Below are 14,637 nucleotides of genomic sequence, written 5' to 3' on the forward strand. Positions count from 1 at the left end.
ACCTCAGGAAATCTATGTAATCTCTCTCATCTTTTTAGTTCCATCTGCAACATCAGGAAGGCGAGGTTTACTTCATGTTGTTCTTCTGGTCAATAAATATATTGATGCTTATATAATACACTGCAGGAGATTTGGCTCCACAGATGGCAGCCGTGGCCATTAGAACCTAGCCAGAAGTCAAACTGGTCATGGACTGAGGCCATTTGAGCACTCTTATCCTAAGGACCTCAAAGTAACCGAACATGCCCCTGAGTTGCAGACAGCTATCAGAGAGTTCATGTTCTTTACTCCTGGGAGGTGACACTCTGGTCTCGGCTGTCACTCAGACAAAGGAATCTAGAAAATGATAGTTGATAGCAGCAGCTGCTAGCGTACAAATGATAGCTGTAGGGAGGAAGGCAGTTGGGAGAGCCGTGGGTGCAAGGCATAGCTTTATGACCTGGCCGGCAGCCATGAGTGTTCCTAGGGACTGCCCTGGATCCCTGTACCCATCACTGAACACAATGGATGCCCTGAGTCACCAAGGTTCGTGAGGGCTGATGTACCAGCTTAAGGCACTAGGAACCCGTGCAAAGTATTGAGAAAGGCTCGTTATCAGAAGGCTTCAGGGCACCTTCAGTTCTTTGGTCCTGAAGGGAATGCTATTTCCTTCTGAGGTCTCTTCTCTGGAAATAAAAAGCCTGTAAAGACGTCAGTGAATGACCAATACGTTTCCTGTTCTGGCAGACATGAGGCGAGCCTGCTTCCTGGTAGCCTCCTGGTACTGCAGACATGCCCTTAGCTGTTCGTGTAAGAGCCTGGGCTGTGGCTCGCTTGCTGCCCCTGTCCCCATTTGCCTCCTCAGGAAGCTGACTCTTTCCTCTAGGCCTTGCTGAGGTAGGTGCCTACCCTGGAATGCTGGGCGAGGCTTCAGCTTCTATTCGGCCTGGTTGCCTAAGCCTGGCTTGCCCAGGAGCTCACAGCTCTGACACTCTGGTGTTGGACAGCCTCTCTAATGGCTGGTCTACTTGGTCATATTTAGAATCCCCATGGAAACACACCTCTGTGTGTCTTGTACTGAATGATGAGGAGAAAGAGAGCACCAGAATTCATCTCTCTCTGCTCCCTGACTGGGACCCAGTGTGTCTATGTTGTCTTCACCATGGGGGTCCTGATGGGTCTTCAAACCATGAGCCAATCACATCAATGAGAAAAGTAACGAACGCAGCCTACTTTTCAGAAGTTCTCTCTTCTGCCCAGAGCCACTCTCTGCCCGACAGCCCCTCCCCTTCCTGTGGCCATCTGTCCTCTAAAGAGACTTCTCACCTCTCCTTCGGGGCTCTCTTCCTGCCAGGAGCTCTGAGAAGCCTGCTCCATATCTTCCTCAAGCTCATCGAGGTCAGATTCTCCCTCAGCAATGGGCACAGAGACCCACACATTAGGATCGGTGATGAAGTCCCCGGGGTTCTCCTTGGGGCCGTCGAGAGCTGGCTTTGCCAGGTTCCCCACTGCAGCGTTGACAGCTTCAGTAGCAATGTGGTTCTCGGCTTTGGAGCTGGTGAGTGGGGGTTTCACCCCCAGCTGGGGCTCCACCTTGGGCCAGCGGAGCCGGCAGTGGCTGCTGATATAACTAATGACGGCCCGACTGGCCCGATGGCCAAAAACCTGAATCCTGGCCAGTGCTACCTGCAAGTTGTTCACCTCCCCGTCATCCTCTGGGGCTGTGAGATTGTCCGCGCTGAAGGAGTTCAGCAATAAAGCGATGAAAAGGTTGAGCACCTGAAAAAAGGCACGGAAGGGGAGGCGCGTCCTTCACTTTGCACGGGCAGCTGGGAGACAGGGATGGGCGCTCTGCTGGGAGACACAGGGATGGGCGCTCTGCTGGGAGACAGAGGGATGGGCGCTCTGCTGGGAGACAGAGGGATGGGCGCTCTGCTGGGAGACAGAGGGATGGGCGCTCTGCTTGGAGACAGAGGGATGGGCGCTCTGCTTGGAGACAGAGGGATGGGCGCTCTGCTTGGAGACAGAGGGATGGGCACTCTGCTTGGAGACAGAGGGATGGGCACTCTGCTTGGAGACAGAGGGATGGGCGCTCTGCTGGGAGACAGAGGGATGGGCGCTCTGCTTGGAGACAGAGGGATGGGTACTCTGCTTGGCCTTCCTCCCCTTCACTCTGTGCAGGACCTTAGCACATGGGGAGGTGTCACCCACATCGAGGGGGCTCTTCCCTCCTTAGTTAAACTGTTCTGGAAATGTCCACACAGGCACACCCAGAAGTGCGCCTAGGACGCACTGTTCTGGAAATGTCTACACACACAGGCACACACATATATGTGTGTGTGCCTGTGTGTGTGAGTGTGAGCCTGTGTGTGTGAATGGTGTGTGCCTGTATGTGTGAATGTGTGTCTGTATGTGTGAGTGTGTGCCTGTATGTATGAGCATGTGCCTGTGTGTGTGAGTGTGTGGACATTTCCCTTCGTGCGTCCTAGGCGATTCTAAATGCCACCACGTTGATAACCGATTTCGACCATCACAGAGGTTCCAGCCCCTTTAATGGCATAGTCTTGACCTCTTTGGCCTACTACCGCCTAGCTGTCCCTGCCCACCTGAAAGACTGGAGTCTTGGCACAATGCACACCCTGGGTACAGCTGGAGAGAGCTTTGGGGCTGTCTTGGGTACCTACCTATGTGAACACTGATCCTAACCCTAACCCTCGGGCTTCTAAGCACATACCTCTCCTCTCGCAGTGGGGGATCACCGTGAACCCTAACCCTCGGGCTTCTAAGCACATACCTCTCCTCTCGCTGTGGGGGATCACCGTGAACCCTAACCCTCGGGCTTCTTAAGCACATACCTCTCCTCTCGCAGTGGGGGACCATCGTGGCAGCAGAGGAACTTTTGGAGGGATGGTGGGCTTGAGGGTCAGCAGAAGGCCTTTGTGCCCCAGGGACCAGGGTGGGAGACAGACAAGTGGCCCTACTGTGTGTTGATCTTCTCAGCTGAGCTTCCTCCCTCTTTACTACAGACACAAACTTTGACTTCTGGGGTCCTCTCTGTCGCTTTCGCAGAAGAAAGGGGCTCTTGGAAGATGAACTCAAGGAGGCACAGACACTCAGAGGTACGGGGGGGAGGTGGAGCTTAGCTGGGGTGGAGAGCAAATACTTCTCCAGAGGTCTACCCCCCAGAACCTGAAGCAGACTGAAATAAGGTAAGCAGCTGGGTGCCACCCAGCGTGGCTCCCCATCCAGACCCACGCTGGGACTGCCTTTCACTCTCTTGAAGAAAACCATTTGAGCACCCAGACCAGGCGAGTCTTTCCTTTGCCTATGAACAGTCTGCTGTTCATTGAGTCCCTAGGCTTGCTATGTCCACATTTGCCATGTTCACACTTGCCACAACCACTCCTGTGGCTTTAAGCAAATTAGGGCTTGGGAAAGTCACTGTCCAGTCATGAGTCCCTCAGCCAGAGAACGCCGGACAGGAATTTTCCTACCCTGTCTAAGCTCGCTCCTGGAAAGTCAGGTTGCACAGGAGCATGTACACTTCCCAGTGTGTAGCCCACCTGGCTTTGATAAGTTTGAAGGCACTCCAACTATTCAAGTCTGTATGTGTGTATGTACGTGTGAGCATGTGCCTGTGTGTGTGTGTGTGTGTGTGTGTGTGTGTGTGCCTGTATGTGTGAGTGGATGCCTGTGTGTATGAATGATGTGTGCCTGTATGTGTGAATGTGTGTCTATATGTGTGAGTGTGTGTCTGTGTATGTGAACATGTGCCTGTATGTGTGAGTGTATGTCTGTGTGTATGCCTGTATGTGTGAGTGTGTACCTGTATGTGTGAGTGTGTATCTGTGTGATTGAGTATGTGCCTGTATGTGTGAATGTGTGCCTGTGGTTGGGAGTGTGTGCCTGTTATGTGTGAGTGTGTGTCTGTGTGTGTGAACATGTGCCTGTATGTGTGAGTGTATGTCTGTGGGCGTGAGTATGTGTCTGTGTGTGAGCATGTGCCTGTATGTGTGAGCGTGTGTCTGTATATGTGTGTGTCTGTATGTGTGAGTGTGTGTCTGTGTGTGTGTGAGCAGGTGCCTGTATGTGTGAACATGTGTCTGTATGTGTGAACGTGTGTCTGTATGTGTGAGCGTGTGTCTGTATGCGTGAGCGTGTGTCTGTATGCGTGAGCGTGTGTCTGTATGTGTGAACATGTGTCTGTATGTGTGAACGTGTGTCTGTATGTGTGAACGTGTGTCTGTATGTGTGAACGTGTGTCTGTATGCGTGAGCGTGTGTCTGTGGGTGCCTGAGGACAACCCCTGCTGGCATTCCTCAGAAGCAATCCAGCTTGTTTTTGAGACAGGGTCCCTTGTTTACTCAGAACTCAATAAACAGAGGCAGGCTAGTCAGCAGTTCTCAGGGATCCATCTGTCTGTCTCTGCCTCCTCAGCAGGTCTCAGGGATCCATCTGTCTGTCTCTGCCTCCTTAGCAGGTCTCAGGGATCCAACTGTCTCTGCCTCCTCAATGCTGGGCTTACAAGAGGGTGCTACCATGCCTGGCTTTTTTTTAAAACATAGTTTTGTCGGGATTGAACTCAAGAGCTTCATGCTCATATAGCGAACACTTCACTGGCTAGGCTGCCTCCCCAGCCTAGAATCCACCTGTGAGGGGTCAGTACTCACCACCAGGTTGCCCAGCACCATCACAGTCAAGAAGAGGATGAGGCAGATGGATTTCTGGCTGACCTCCATGCAGACCCACATGTTCTCGATCCACTCCCCGCAGAGGATCCGGAAGACCACGAGGAAGGAATGGAAGAAGTCACACATGTGCCAGCGGAGTCTCTCGCCCTTCCACACAGAGAAGCCATCTTTGCTGCAACCGTAGTTCTCCGAGAGAAGCTGCTTTCCGACCAGGGCAAAGATAAAGACGATGATGGCCAGGATGAAGGTCAGGTTGCCCAGGGCCCCCACAGAATTGCCAATGATCTTGATGAGTATGTTCAGGGTGGGCCAGGACTTGGCTAGCTTGAAGACCCGAAGCTGTGGAAAAAGAGACGCTGTCTCTGGTCTCTCTTCTCACGATTGCATAATTGAAGTCTAGACTGGAAACCGAGCTTGTGGGACAAACACCAAGACAGCTCCTAAGTTTGGGGTGGGGCTCAAAAGAGGCTGCTTTCACAGACTTTTCTTTTTACCAATAACTCAGAGCTCTGATCATCTTCCAGTGGTCCCTAAGGTGAAATGTCCTCCAGCAGCTGGCAGATCCAGGGCCTCACACCAGGGAGGCTCAGATCCAGGGCCTCACACCAGGGAGGCTCTCCTATCATCTGTTTTCCAGCCAGAGACTGGATCCTTCCTGGACACAGGGCTGCCCTCCAGCTGTAACTGGGACTCACAATAAGAAGAGCCTCACTCCTGACCTGAAGAGGGGCTAGCCTCCTTTGCTTAGGGCACAGTCCACTGCATTGGAGACACATTGGTCAGTTTGTTTTAAGGGCATTTTGTATCTTGGGACAGTTGACAGCATCTGTTGTTGCCACTAACTCCGAAACACCAAGTATGACTTCATAGACCCAGAATGCACATGGGGATGACTCCCTTGCCTTACGGGAAATCCAGGTATGCTTGGCATGGCACTTACCTGGTCTGTGGAATGTGTGGAGAGAGGGGGTGGGCCTCTTCTCTTGTGGGATTAATAGTTAAGAGACTGAGATAGGATGAAGATTCAAACCCCTTTTATTGTAGGGGATGGGGTCATGACTTAGATGGTAAAGTGCTTGTTGTAGAAGCGTGAGGGACTAAATTCAACCTCCAACACCCATACAAAGACTGAGTACAGTGGTGAGGCCCCTATAATCCCAGCCTTAGTGAGGCAAAGCCGGCAGGGTCCCTGGGGTTTTCAGCCTAGGTGAATTGTTGGACTCCAGGATCAGCGGGATCAAACAGTAATGAGGATCTGCCATACTCCTACATCAGTCCTTGCTCAGCCATTATTAGAAAAGCTTCCTCCTGCAGCAGATGAGAACACATACAGAGACCCACAGACAGACAACGTGCAGACCTCGGAACACTCAGTCTCTATCAAATCCCTCTCTTCAGAGCTCAGGGAACCCTGTACAAGAGGAGGCAGAAAGAGTATAAGAGCCAGAGGGGATGGAGGACACCAGGAGAACAGGGCCCTCTGAATCAACGTCGTTAAAGCTCATATGAGCACGCAGAGACTGGGGCAGCTTGCCCAGGGCCTGCATGGGTCTGCACCAGGTCCTGTGTATATATACTATGGCCTCAGGTTAGTGTTTTTAGGGGATTCCTGAGCGTGCAAACGAGTGGGTCTCTGAGTCTTGTGTCTTCTCTTGGGATCTTCTGTTTGTCTTGTCCAACTCCAATGCGATAGTTTTGTTTTATCTTCTTATATTTTATTTTCTTATGTTTTACTATTGGGAGACAGAAAGGGAGTGGATCTGGATGGGAGGGAAAGCCAGAAGGAACTGGGAGAGGGGAAACCAATCAGGATATAGTATGTGAGGAAAAAAATGTGTTTTCAATAAGAGGAAAAAAGCAGCAGTGTGGAAGAGAAAGATTGAGAAAGACATGTGATGTTGACCTCTGACCTCTGGCTTTCACCAGCACACACGTGTACAGTTGCCCCCACATGAGCACACAGACATGAGTGTGCATGTACATGAGAACACACATACACACACACACACACACACACACACACACACAGAGAGAGAGAGAGAGAGAGAGAGAGAGAGAGAGAGAGAGAGAGAGAGAGAGAGAGACTTGAATGCAGATGTAAGTAAGCTGAGGTCTACAACAAGGGAGAAGCACCATGCACAAAGATGCTTAAACATTTGAAAATAAATTTGTGTGGTCCTCTAGCTCCAGTGTCGGCGAGCCAGTCAATGTGTGTGGATGAGACACCTGCTGGGAGACACACGCAGGCCTAGGTGTTGGGAGCTGGTGCTGAATAGGAAGGATGGCAGCCATCCTGTCATGCACAAAGCAGGGACAAACCCCGAGGCAGCACGTACAATGCCCATCCTAGGCCTGCCTGCCAGCTTGTCTGTGTGGGGAGGAGGAGCATGCTCACCTAAGGCCTGATCTGAAGATGCCCATCCTAGGCCTGCCTGTCAGCTTGTCTGTGTGGGGAGGAGCATGCTCGCCTAAGGCCTGATCTGAAGAGCACTCTCTTCATAGTGCAGGCAGAGCTTTAATGACCAGTCCTGAGCTGGACGGAAGCAGCTGGCAAACATGAGAGGACGGAACCACAGTCTGTCCACAGAGCCGCTTGTGGAAGGTGTCAGGGGATGCAGACATCCCTAAACAGAAGTCTTCATTCTCAGTGAGCTTTGAACAGATGGAAATGGACAGGAGAGATAGGGCCCTGACCCTGCACAGCTGCCACCCACCAGCTGCAGAGCCTTGGGGACAGTGAAGGACACAGGGACATGCTTATCGGCACCTGAGCAAAGTATCAGGTAGCCTACCTGAATGACTATCGTCAAAAGAGCAAATGGCGGGCTGGAGAGATGGCTTAGCAGTTAGGAGAGCAGGCTGTTTTGTGGGAGACCAGGGTTTGGCTTCCAGCACCCATGATGGATAGCTCACACTGCCTGCAACTCCAGCTCTGGGATCTGATGCCCCCTTCTGGACTCTAAGGGCACTGCACCTGATACATACACGCAGGCACACAGACACATGCACACACATGCATATTTCTGTATCTACGTATCTGTCTATCAATCGTCTATCTATCTATAATCAATCTATTGATAATTTGTCTGTCTATCTATCTATCTTATCTACCTGTGTTAGGCATTTACACTTGCCTTAATTGGACTTTGTTAAGAAAATTCGGGATTTCCTTAGGTGAGGTAGAAGGGTTAGACACTACTGTCAGAATCTCCTTAGAGATATTGGTGATTGCTGTCATTAATCTCCTGTAAAGTTATAAGCGAGTGGTATATACTCCTCAATCCAGGATATGAATGGCATCATCTTCTATTACTTTTTGTCTTTATAAAAGACAAAATAAACAACTGGGACCTGCCCACTTGTGTTCCCAATTCTCAGCCAGTCAGTAAGAACACATTAGGTCAGCTTGTCAGTCAGCACACATTAGGGAGTCTGTCTACTCCTGGGGCTGAGGGGCCTCAGCCTGCTGGCTCCTGCTGATGCCTGAGTGAGCAGAGGAGGCCAGCAGTGCCCTGGGTCCACACTCCCCACATCCCTTGTCCCTTAGCTAACTGTCCTCTGTAGTCTTTGTCTAGCTTAGCATTATGACCAAGGAAGCTCTTCACAGACGTATGCAATCATTTACAAACAATTATTTTTGGTAGGTGTTGAATATTCATCTATTGTTAACATACCATTTCTTTAATTAATCAATCTCGGAATTAATATAAACACTTCACTCTGAGGAAAACAGGCTTGAGTGGTATTTATTTGGCTAGAACTGACTAGAAGCCAATCTCTCTCTCTCTTCTTAAATGTCCTTTCTGTCCTCCCCTCCCTCTATTCTCCATGTTTCTCTCTATTTTCATATTTCTTCTTGCTCTCTCTTCATAGTTCTTTCTTTCCTCTCTTCTCTTTCTCTCTCCCTCTTTCTCTTTCTTTTTCTTTTACTTGCTCAGCTCAAAACGCTAGGCTGATCCCCAGAATTTCATAAACCAGGTGTGGTGGAGCACATCTATGATCCTAGCCCTTGGGTAGTGGAGGATGGAGGATCAGAAGTTCCGAGTCATTTTCAACTGTAGAATAAGCTGGAGACCTGCTCTACACAAGACCCTGTCTCAAAAACCAAACCAAAATGAAACATCTTGAATTTGAGTACCAATTTGTGATTGACTGTGTTTGTCACGACATTCCAAGACAGGCACACACTTTGGAAATATCTCACTAATTTATAAGAAACAAAAAGGAATAGAATCTAGAAGTTTAGCTCCTTGAAGATTTGGGGAAGCATGCCATTCCACTTCTAATAACCAACACGAGGCAATGAGGTCACATCTCTGGGAAGTGAACGTGAGTTCTATTTTCTAAGGAGAAGAAGCACTTATGTCAAGACTACACTAGTATGACCAAGCTTTATTACTCTTGAGGAAGAAAGGCCTGGGGCAGGAAAGGGAAGAACTGAGAATCAGGACAGAGAATGAGCGTGGAGGGTGTGCCACAATATAGACCCACAGCCAGTTATGATATTGCATAGTAAACCAGGAGCCCTGAGTGGAAAAGACCGTGGGCTTCAAGACTTAGAAAGCCCTGCTCAGTTTTCCATAAGTGGGAGGCACACTCTGAGGGCTGCAAGGCCATCTTCAGGTATAGCAAGGTCCTTTCTGCAGAAGCCCAGCCAAAGCCATGGGACCTGCATCAACTGTTAACATTGGCGAGAAACAGAACTTCACTGGATCCAGTTACTGAGGTTTCAAGTTCTCTATTTACTGCAATATATTTTTAAGGAGCTTGGGGTAGATTCTAGGTCCTTGTACATGCTATAAAAGAACTCCATCACTGAGTAGAGACTCCAATTAAAAAAAGATATAAAATTAAAATTCTTGATATGATTGTTAAGTTGGAAACAGATAATTGTTATAAAATGTTGTCCTGGGAGAAAAGTAAATAGTTTGCCAAGTTTTTTTGACTAAGCTAACTATTGATGCTCTAATTTCTAAATTAACTACTCAAAGAACAAAAGCAGGATATTTAGTTTCTAAATAGATAAGTAGGGGGTATAATTCAAAGATGGGTAGGAGAAAGGGAAGGGAGGAGGGAGAAAATAAAAAAGAAAGTTGAGTGGTAAATCAAGTTAATGATAGATGTCCAAATATATCTGTATTTACATTGAAATGAGTGGACTAAATGCCTTGGCTAAAACTTAAAGATTGGTTTGCCAGAGAAGAGATGCATAAAGGTTTTAAGTAGAAGCACAGATACAAATATACTGGGCAAACTCTAAACCAGAAGGAAGCAGTCTCTTTAATAATTGCCAAGAAAAATAGGCCTTTTTTTTTTTTTTAAAAGGAAGGCAGAAACACTTCTAAAACACAAAGAAGGTTATTCTTAATAATAAAGGTTTGACTTTACCAGGAAGGTATAAAACTTAAAATATGTGTGCACTTGATAATCCAGACTTGAGACAGAACCACTTGAGCAACAGATACACCATAATCATAGCAGAGATATTTTAAAGCACCACTTTCTCAGAGATTATTATAACAAGCAGTAGACAACAATAAGCCAGGGTCTATAAGATGCAGCACATCCCCAAAACCCTCTACCCACAGCACAGAGGCAGTGCTGCAACCCACAGATGCAGCGGACCCTCTACCCACAGCACAGAGGCAGTGCTGCAACCCACGGATGCAGCAGACCCTCTACCCACAGCACAGAGGCAGTGCTGCAACCCACGGATGCAGCAGACCCTCTACCCACAGCACAGAGGCAGCAATGCAACCCACGGATGCAGCGGACCCTCTACCCACAGCACAGAGGCAGCAATGCAACCCACAGATGCAGCAGACCCTCTACCCATAGCACAGAGGCAGCAATGCAACCCATGGATGCAACAGACCCTCTATCCACAACACAGAGGCAGTGCTGCAACCCACAGATGCAGAGGACCCTCTACCCACAGCACAGAGGCAGCAATGCAACCCACGGATGCAGCAGACCCTCTACCCACAGCACAGAGGCAGTGCTGCAACCCACGGATGCAGCCGATACATCACAGTTAGTATTTCTGATATACCGAGCCAAGGAGAAGTGATGGATAAAATGCAAAAGCCTTAAAATCTATAACATACATTGTTTGACTTGAATACAATGGAGCTGGAACCCAGCAGCACAAACTAGAAATCCCAGATATTATGAGAGGAAGAACCGTGCTTGTAATTAACCTTGGAGTCCAAGGATGAATCAAAGTTGAAATTAGGAAACCTTTAGAATCAAACAAGGAATATCTGACAGATTAAAGTCGTTCTTAGAAGGAAATAGGAGTCTTACATGAATCATATAAGAAAAAATAGGCTAAAAATTGTATGTTAAACAGCTAGGAAAGAACAAAATAAGTAGGATGGGAAATGTAATTAAGATAAGACGCATGATTAATTGAAATCGGAAAACATCAATGATGTGGTGAGGACCCAGTGAGCTGCTTCTTTGAAGAAGTGAATTAAATCAATGGTTCTCGACAAAACTCATGAAAACTCACGAAAACTAACGAGAGCCGTCCGTCATCCCCCCTCCCCTGCCCGGAAAGGGCAGCCCAGATGCAGATGACACAGGTCCTTAACAAAAGAGAAGAAGGCACCCACAACTGCATGTCAGTAATGCTGAACATCTAGATAAGGGAAGTCTGAATCTAAGACAAAACAATTTACAAAAAGCCAGCTTGAGAAATAAAGTCCGCTCCTCTCAGCACATAGGGAAAACCATTGCTAAGGAAAGTCCTGCCCCCACAGATGGCTCCCAGGGAGCGAGTGGTTCCCAAACCGCATGGAGATTCTGCACTCAAAAAAAAGGGGTGGGGGGACAATTCTCAGCTTTTGCAGACTCTCGATACTAAAACATGGGAAGGATTATATAAATTTAAAACTCTACGGGCTGACTCACCAGAATGGAAGCAAAAACCTTACAGCAAACCTTATAGCAAATTGCCTCTTTCTGTTTATTTAAGCTTATTAAACATTCATTTTATTGAAAATGGACCACAAACCAGTTGGGTCTACTCTATGACTGTAAAGATTCAGCAATAGAAACTCAATTTCGTTTTTTAATAATGTGAATGTGTGTGTGTGTGTGGGTGGGTGGGTGGGCCTGTGAGTGCAGTTGCCAGCGAAGGCCAGAGGAAGGTGTAGGATCCTCTGGAGTGGGAGTTACGGGAGGTTGTGAGCCACCTAACAGGGATGCTGAGGGCCAAATTTGGGTCCTCTGCAACAGCAGCATATGTTTTAACCATTGAGCCATCTCTCCAGCCCCTACATGGGTCTCTTAATGTGATTTTCTTTTTCTTTTAGGGGTAGAATAAATCTGATGTTTTTGTTTTTTGATTGACATGAACAAATTAAGCATATAGGACAGGAGGCGATGTTTCTGTTTGTGTCCATATGTGTAAAGATCGAATTAGGGTGATTAGCATGCACGTTGTCTTCAACCTTTATCATTTCTTTCTGGTGACAACACTTAGAATTCTCCCTTGTCCTGCTTTGAAATATGCAATGCATCATGGTTAATTATTAATGTGATTATCTTACATGCAGAACAATAGTCTGGTAAAATTAAAGCCCTGTTCATGGTAAGTTTTTCATTAAAGAAAAACCTGCAAAAATGTCAGACTTGTTGAAATGTTGAAAGTATCTCTTAGCAGCCAAGAAAGCAAGGCTGGCTGTTATTAAGACTTCTTTTTAGCAGGCTACACGGTGTCCCAACCAGCATGGTCACACAGTTAGAATCAAATGGCATGGAGGTTAGAAAGGAAAAACAAAATGGTATTGCTTGCGCATCATATGATCATGTTGAAAAATCTAAAAGACAGCGTGGATGAATCAGCAGAATTAAGAAAGGGGACTTCTGGGTGCAAAGATATTGACTATTAAAATGCTGGCTAAAATTAGCAAAGACTATTTTAAAATATGTAAGATCTGTGTGAAGAAAGGGATGGAAAATTATAAAACTCTAGGTGGAGAGGGTGCTTCCTCTGTAGGTCAGAGGATTATGTAATGTAGAGTTTATATCCCTTCCTGAATTGACTGCTAGATTATTGCAGTCTGAATAAAGAGAAGACTCAAGACTTTGTGTCTGCAATGCTGTGGGCATAGCTGGTTTCTCCAGCCATTGCAGAAGTGCAGGGGCCAGGATATTCTTAGAGTAAAAAACCAGGTGGGTGTATCAGCTACTCTTCTCATGGCTGTAATCTAACACCTATCAGGGAGAATCTTAAGAGAGTTTAGGGAACACAGTCCTTTATGCTGGGAAGGCACAGAGGCAGTGATGTCAGAGTCCTTGGCTGTGGGGCGGGCGAAGGGGAGGGGGCATAGAGGGCTGCTGCGGCTCAGCTTCCCTCTTTTCATTCTGTCTGTCCCACCCGCCACGTGCCACTCACAGGCAGGGCAAGCGCTCCCTTCCCAGTTAAACCTCCTTGAAGCACGCTCACAAACACACTCAGAAGTGTATCTCCTTGGTGATTCTAAATCCAGTCAAATTGGCAAAGAAGGCGAACCACCACAGTAAGTGACTGGGTTTATAGACACAGACATGTTCTAAGCTGCAGTAACTAAGACAGCGCGGTACTGGTACAATGATAGACTGGCAGAGCATGCCTTTTAAATAATGTCAAGATGGGTGGTGGCATTTGGGGAAGGGCCAAAAGGCTTGCATGGGATTTCCTATCTTTTTCTTCTTCTCCTTTCTTTTCTTCCTTTCCCAACCAACCCAGACATTTTTACTGAGTATCTTCTTAGAGACGGCTTGTGCTTAGTGTCTGCGGTAGGATGGCAGGAAGGAAAGCCCTGGGTTTAGCCCTAAGAACTGTCAGCGTATGGCATTTTAACCTCAGAGGAGCAGCTTGGTTCCGGTACTGGAGTGTGAGAGGCCCCCTGTGAAAAGGGGATGAGCCAGCCCAGAAGGCCCAGGACCAGCCGAACCAGGTGAAGACCTGGGCACAAGTGTCCAAGGCAGAGGATGGGCAGCCAGGCCTGTGGCTGGGAAAAGCTGATGGGAGAAAAGGGGCAGGGCTTGCTGGGGCCTGACAACTGCCATAAGGACTTCAAGGTCTACTCTCAGACAAGCGGACTCCACGGGGGAGCTGTCTGTGACAAATGATCTTTGCCAGTTGAAGGTGGTCATGAGAGTAGAAACTGTGTTAGTTTGAGGGGTGCTTATAGGGAGGTACTCTATGTTATAACCTGTTTGACTTACAGCAGTTCTGAAGACCAAACACTGTTCACTAAACCACACAGCTGATCGTCTTGGCTGTGTGTCTTTACCCAGTAATGTACACAGCTCAGGGCCAGCTCTGACTTCAGGGAAAGGGAAGGGGCTGGGATTTTGTTGGTAATGGAATACTACTGACAGAGCATGGAATCTCACCAGGCTGTAGGGAACGTGCGGTTAGGGAATTGTCAACTCACGCACATGTTACAATGGGAAGTTAGGTGGGTAGGAGGCCCTCCTCTGCCTCCCTCTCACAAGAACATGGAGACCTCGTAGGGACTCCAAAGGACACAGTGTCTACCAGCTCTAGTTGTGAACAAACATGGCAGGTTTCAGTCATTTCTGTCACATTATGACATATCCTGAGAATGGCCACCCCAGATCTTCAGGTTTGACCCTTGCTGGCTTCTAGGCGTCAGTGAAACCCCAAGAATCCTCCAGATGGCTCAGGGACTAGAGGACACGAGTAACCTCAGACTCTTGAGGGACTCTTACAGGTTTGGCTGACAGAAGCATTTGTGTGGCATGGAGGGTGGACATGGAGACCAGTGATTGAGTGGAGGAATGCCTCCAGTAGAGGGCGCCCTGGAGCTGAGTTTGGAGAAGAGCCCAGTGCAGAGGCTAAGAGGAGGCAGGCATTGTGGGTACAGTATTGGGCTCTGAATTGGGCAACCAAGAAGTAAGAGAAGGCCTTTCTGAGGGGGGGAGATGAGACCCAGCAGCCAGGCAACGT

At 48.1% G+C, this 14,637-nt stretch overlaps 1 protein-coding gene across 1 annotated transcript in view; it reads right to left on the reverse strand.

Annotated features, from left to right (window-relative positions):
• Positions 1-14,637, reverse strand: part of LOC116073720 (sodium channel protein type 10 subunit alpha) — a 110,398-nt gene that overhangs the window by 25,026 nt on the left and 70,735 nt on the right. Inside the window, exons 10-12 of the mRNA XM_031345743.1 lie at positions 7,385-7,437; positions 4,650-5,009; positions 1,306-1,758 (exon numbers count right to left, since the gene is read on the reverse strand). Coding sequence (XP_031201603.1) covers positions 1,306-1,758; positions 4,650-5,009; positions 7,385-7,437 — 866 coding nt within the window. The remainder of the gene's footprint in view (positions 1-1,305; positions 1,759-4,649; positions 5,010-7,384; positions 7,438-14,637) is intronic.

Source organism: Mastomys coucha, unplaced genomic scaffold (assembly GCF_008632895.1).
Source record: "Mastomys coucha isolate ucsf_1 unplaced genomic scaffold, UCSF_Mcou_1 pScaffold23, whole genome shotgun sequence".
NCBI classification, from domain to species: domain Eukaryota; kingdom Metazoa; phylum Chordata; class Mammalia; order Rodentia; family Muridae; genus Mastomys; species Mastomys coucha.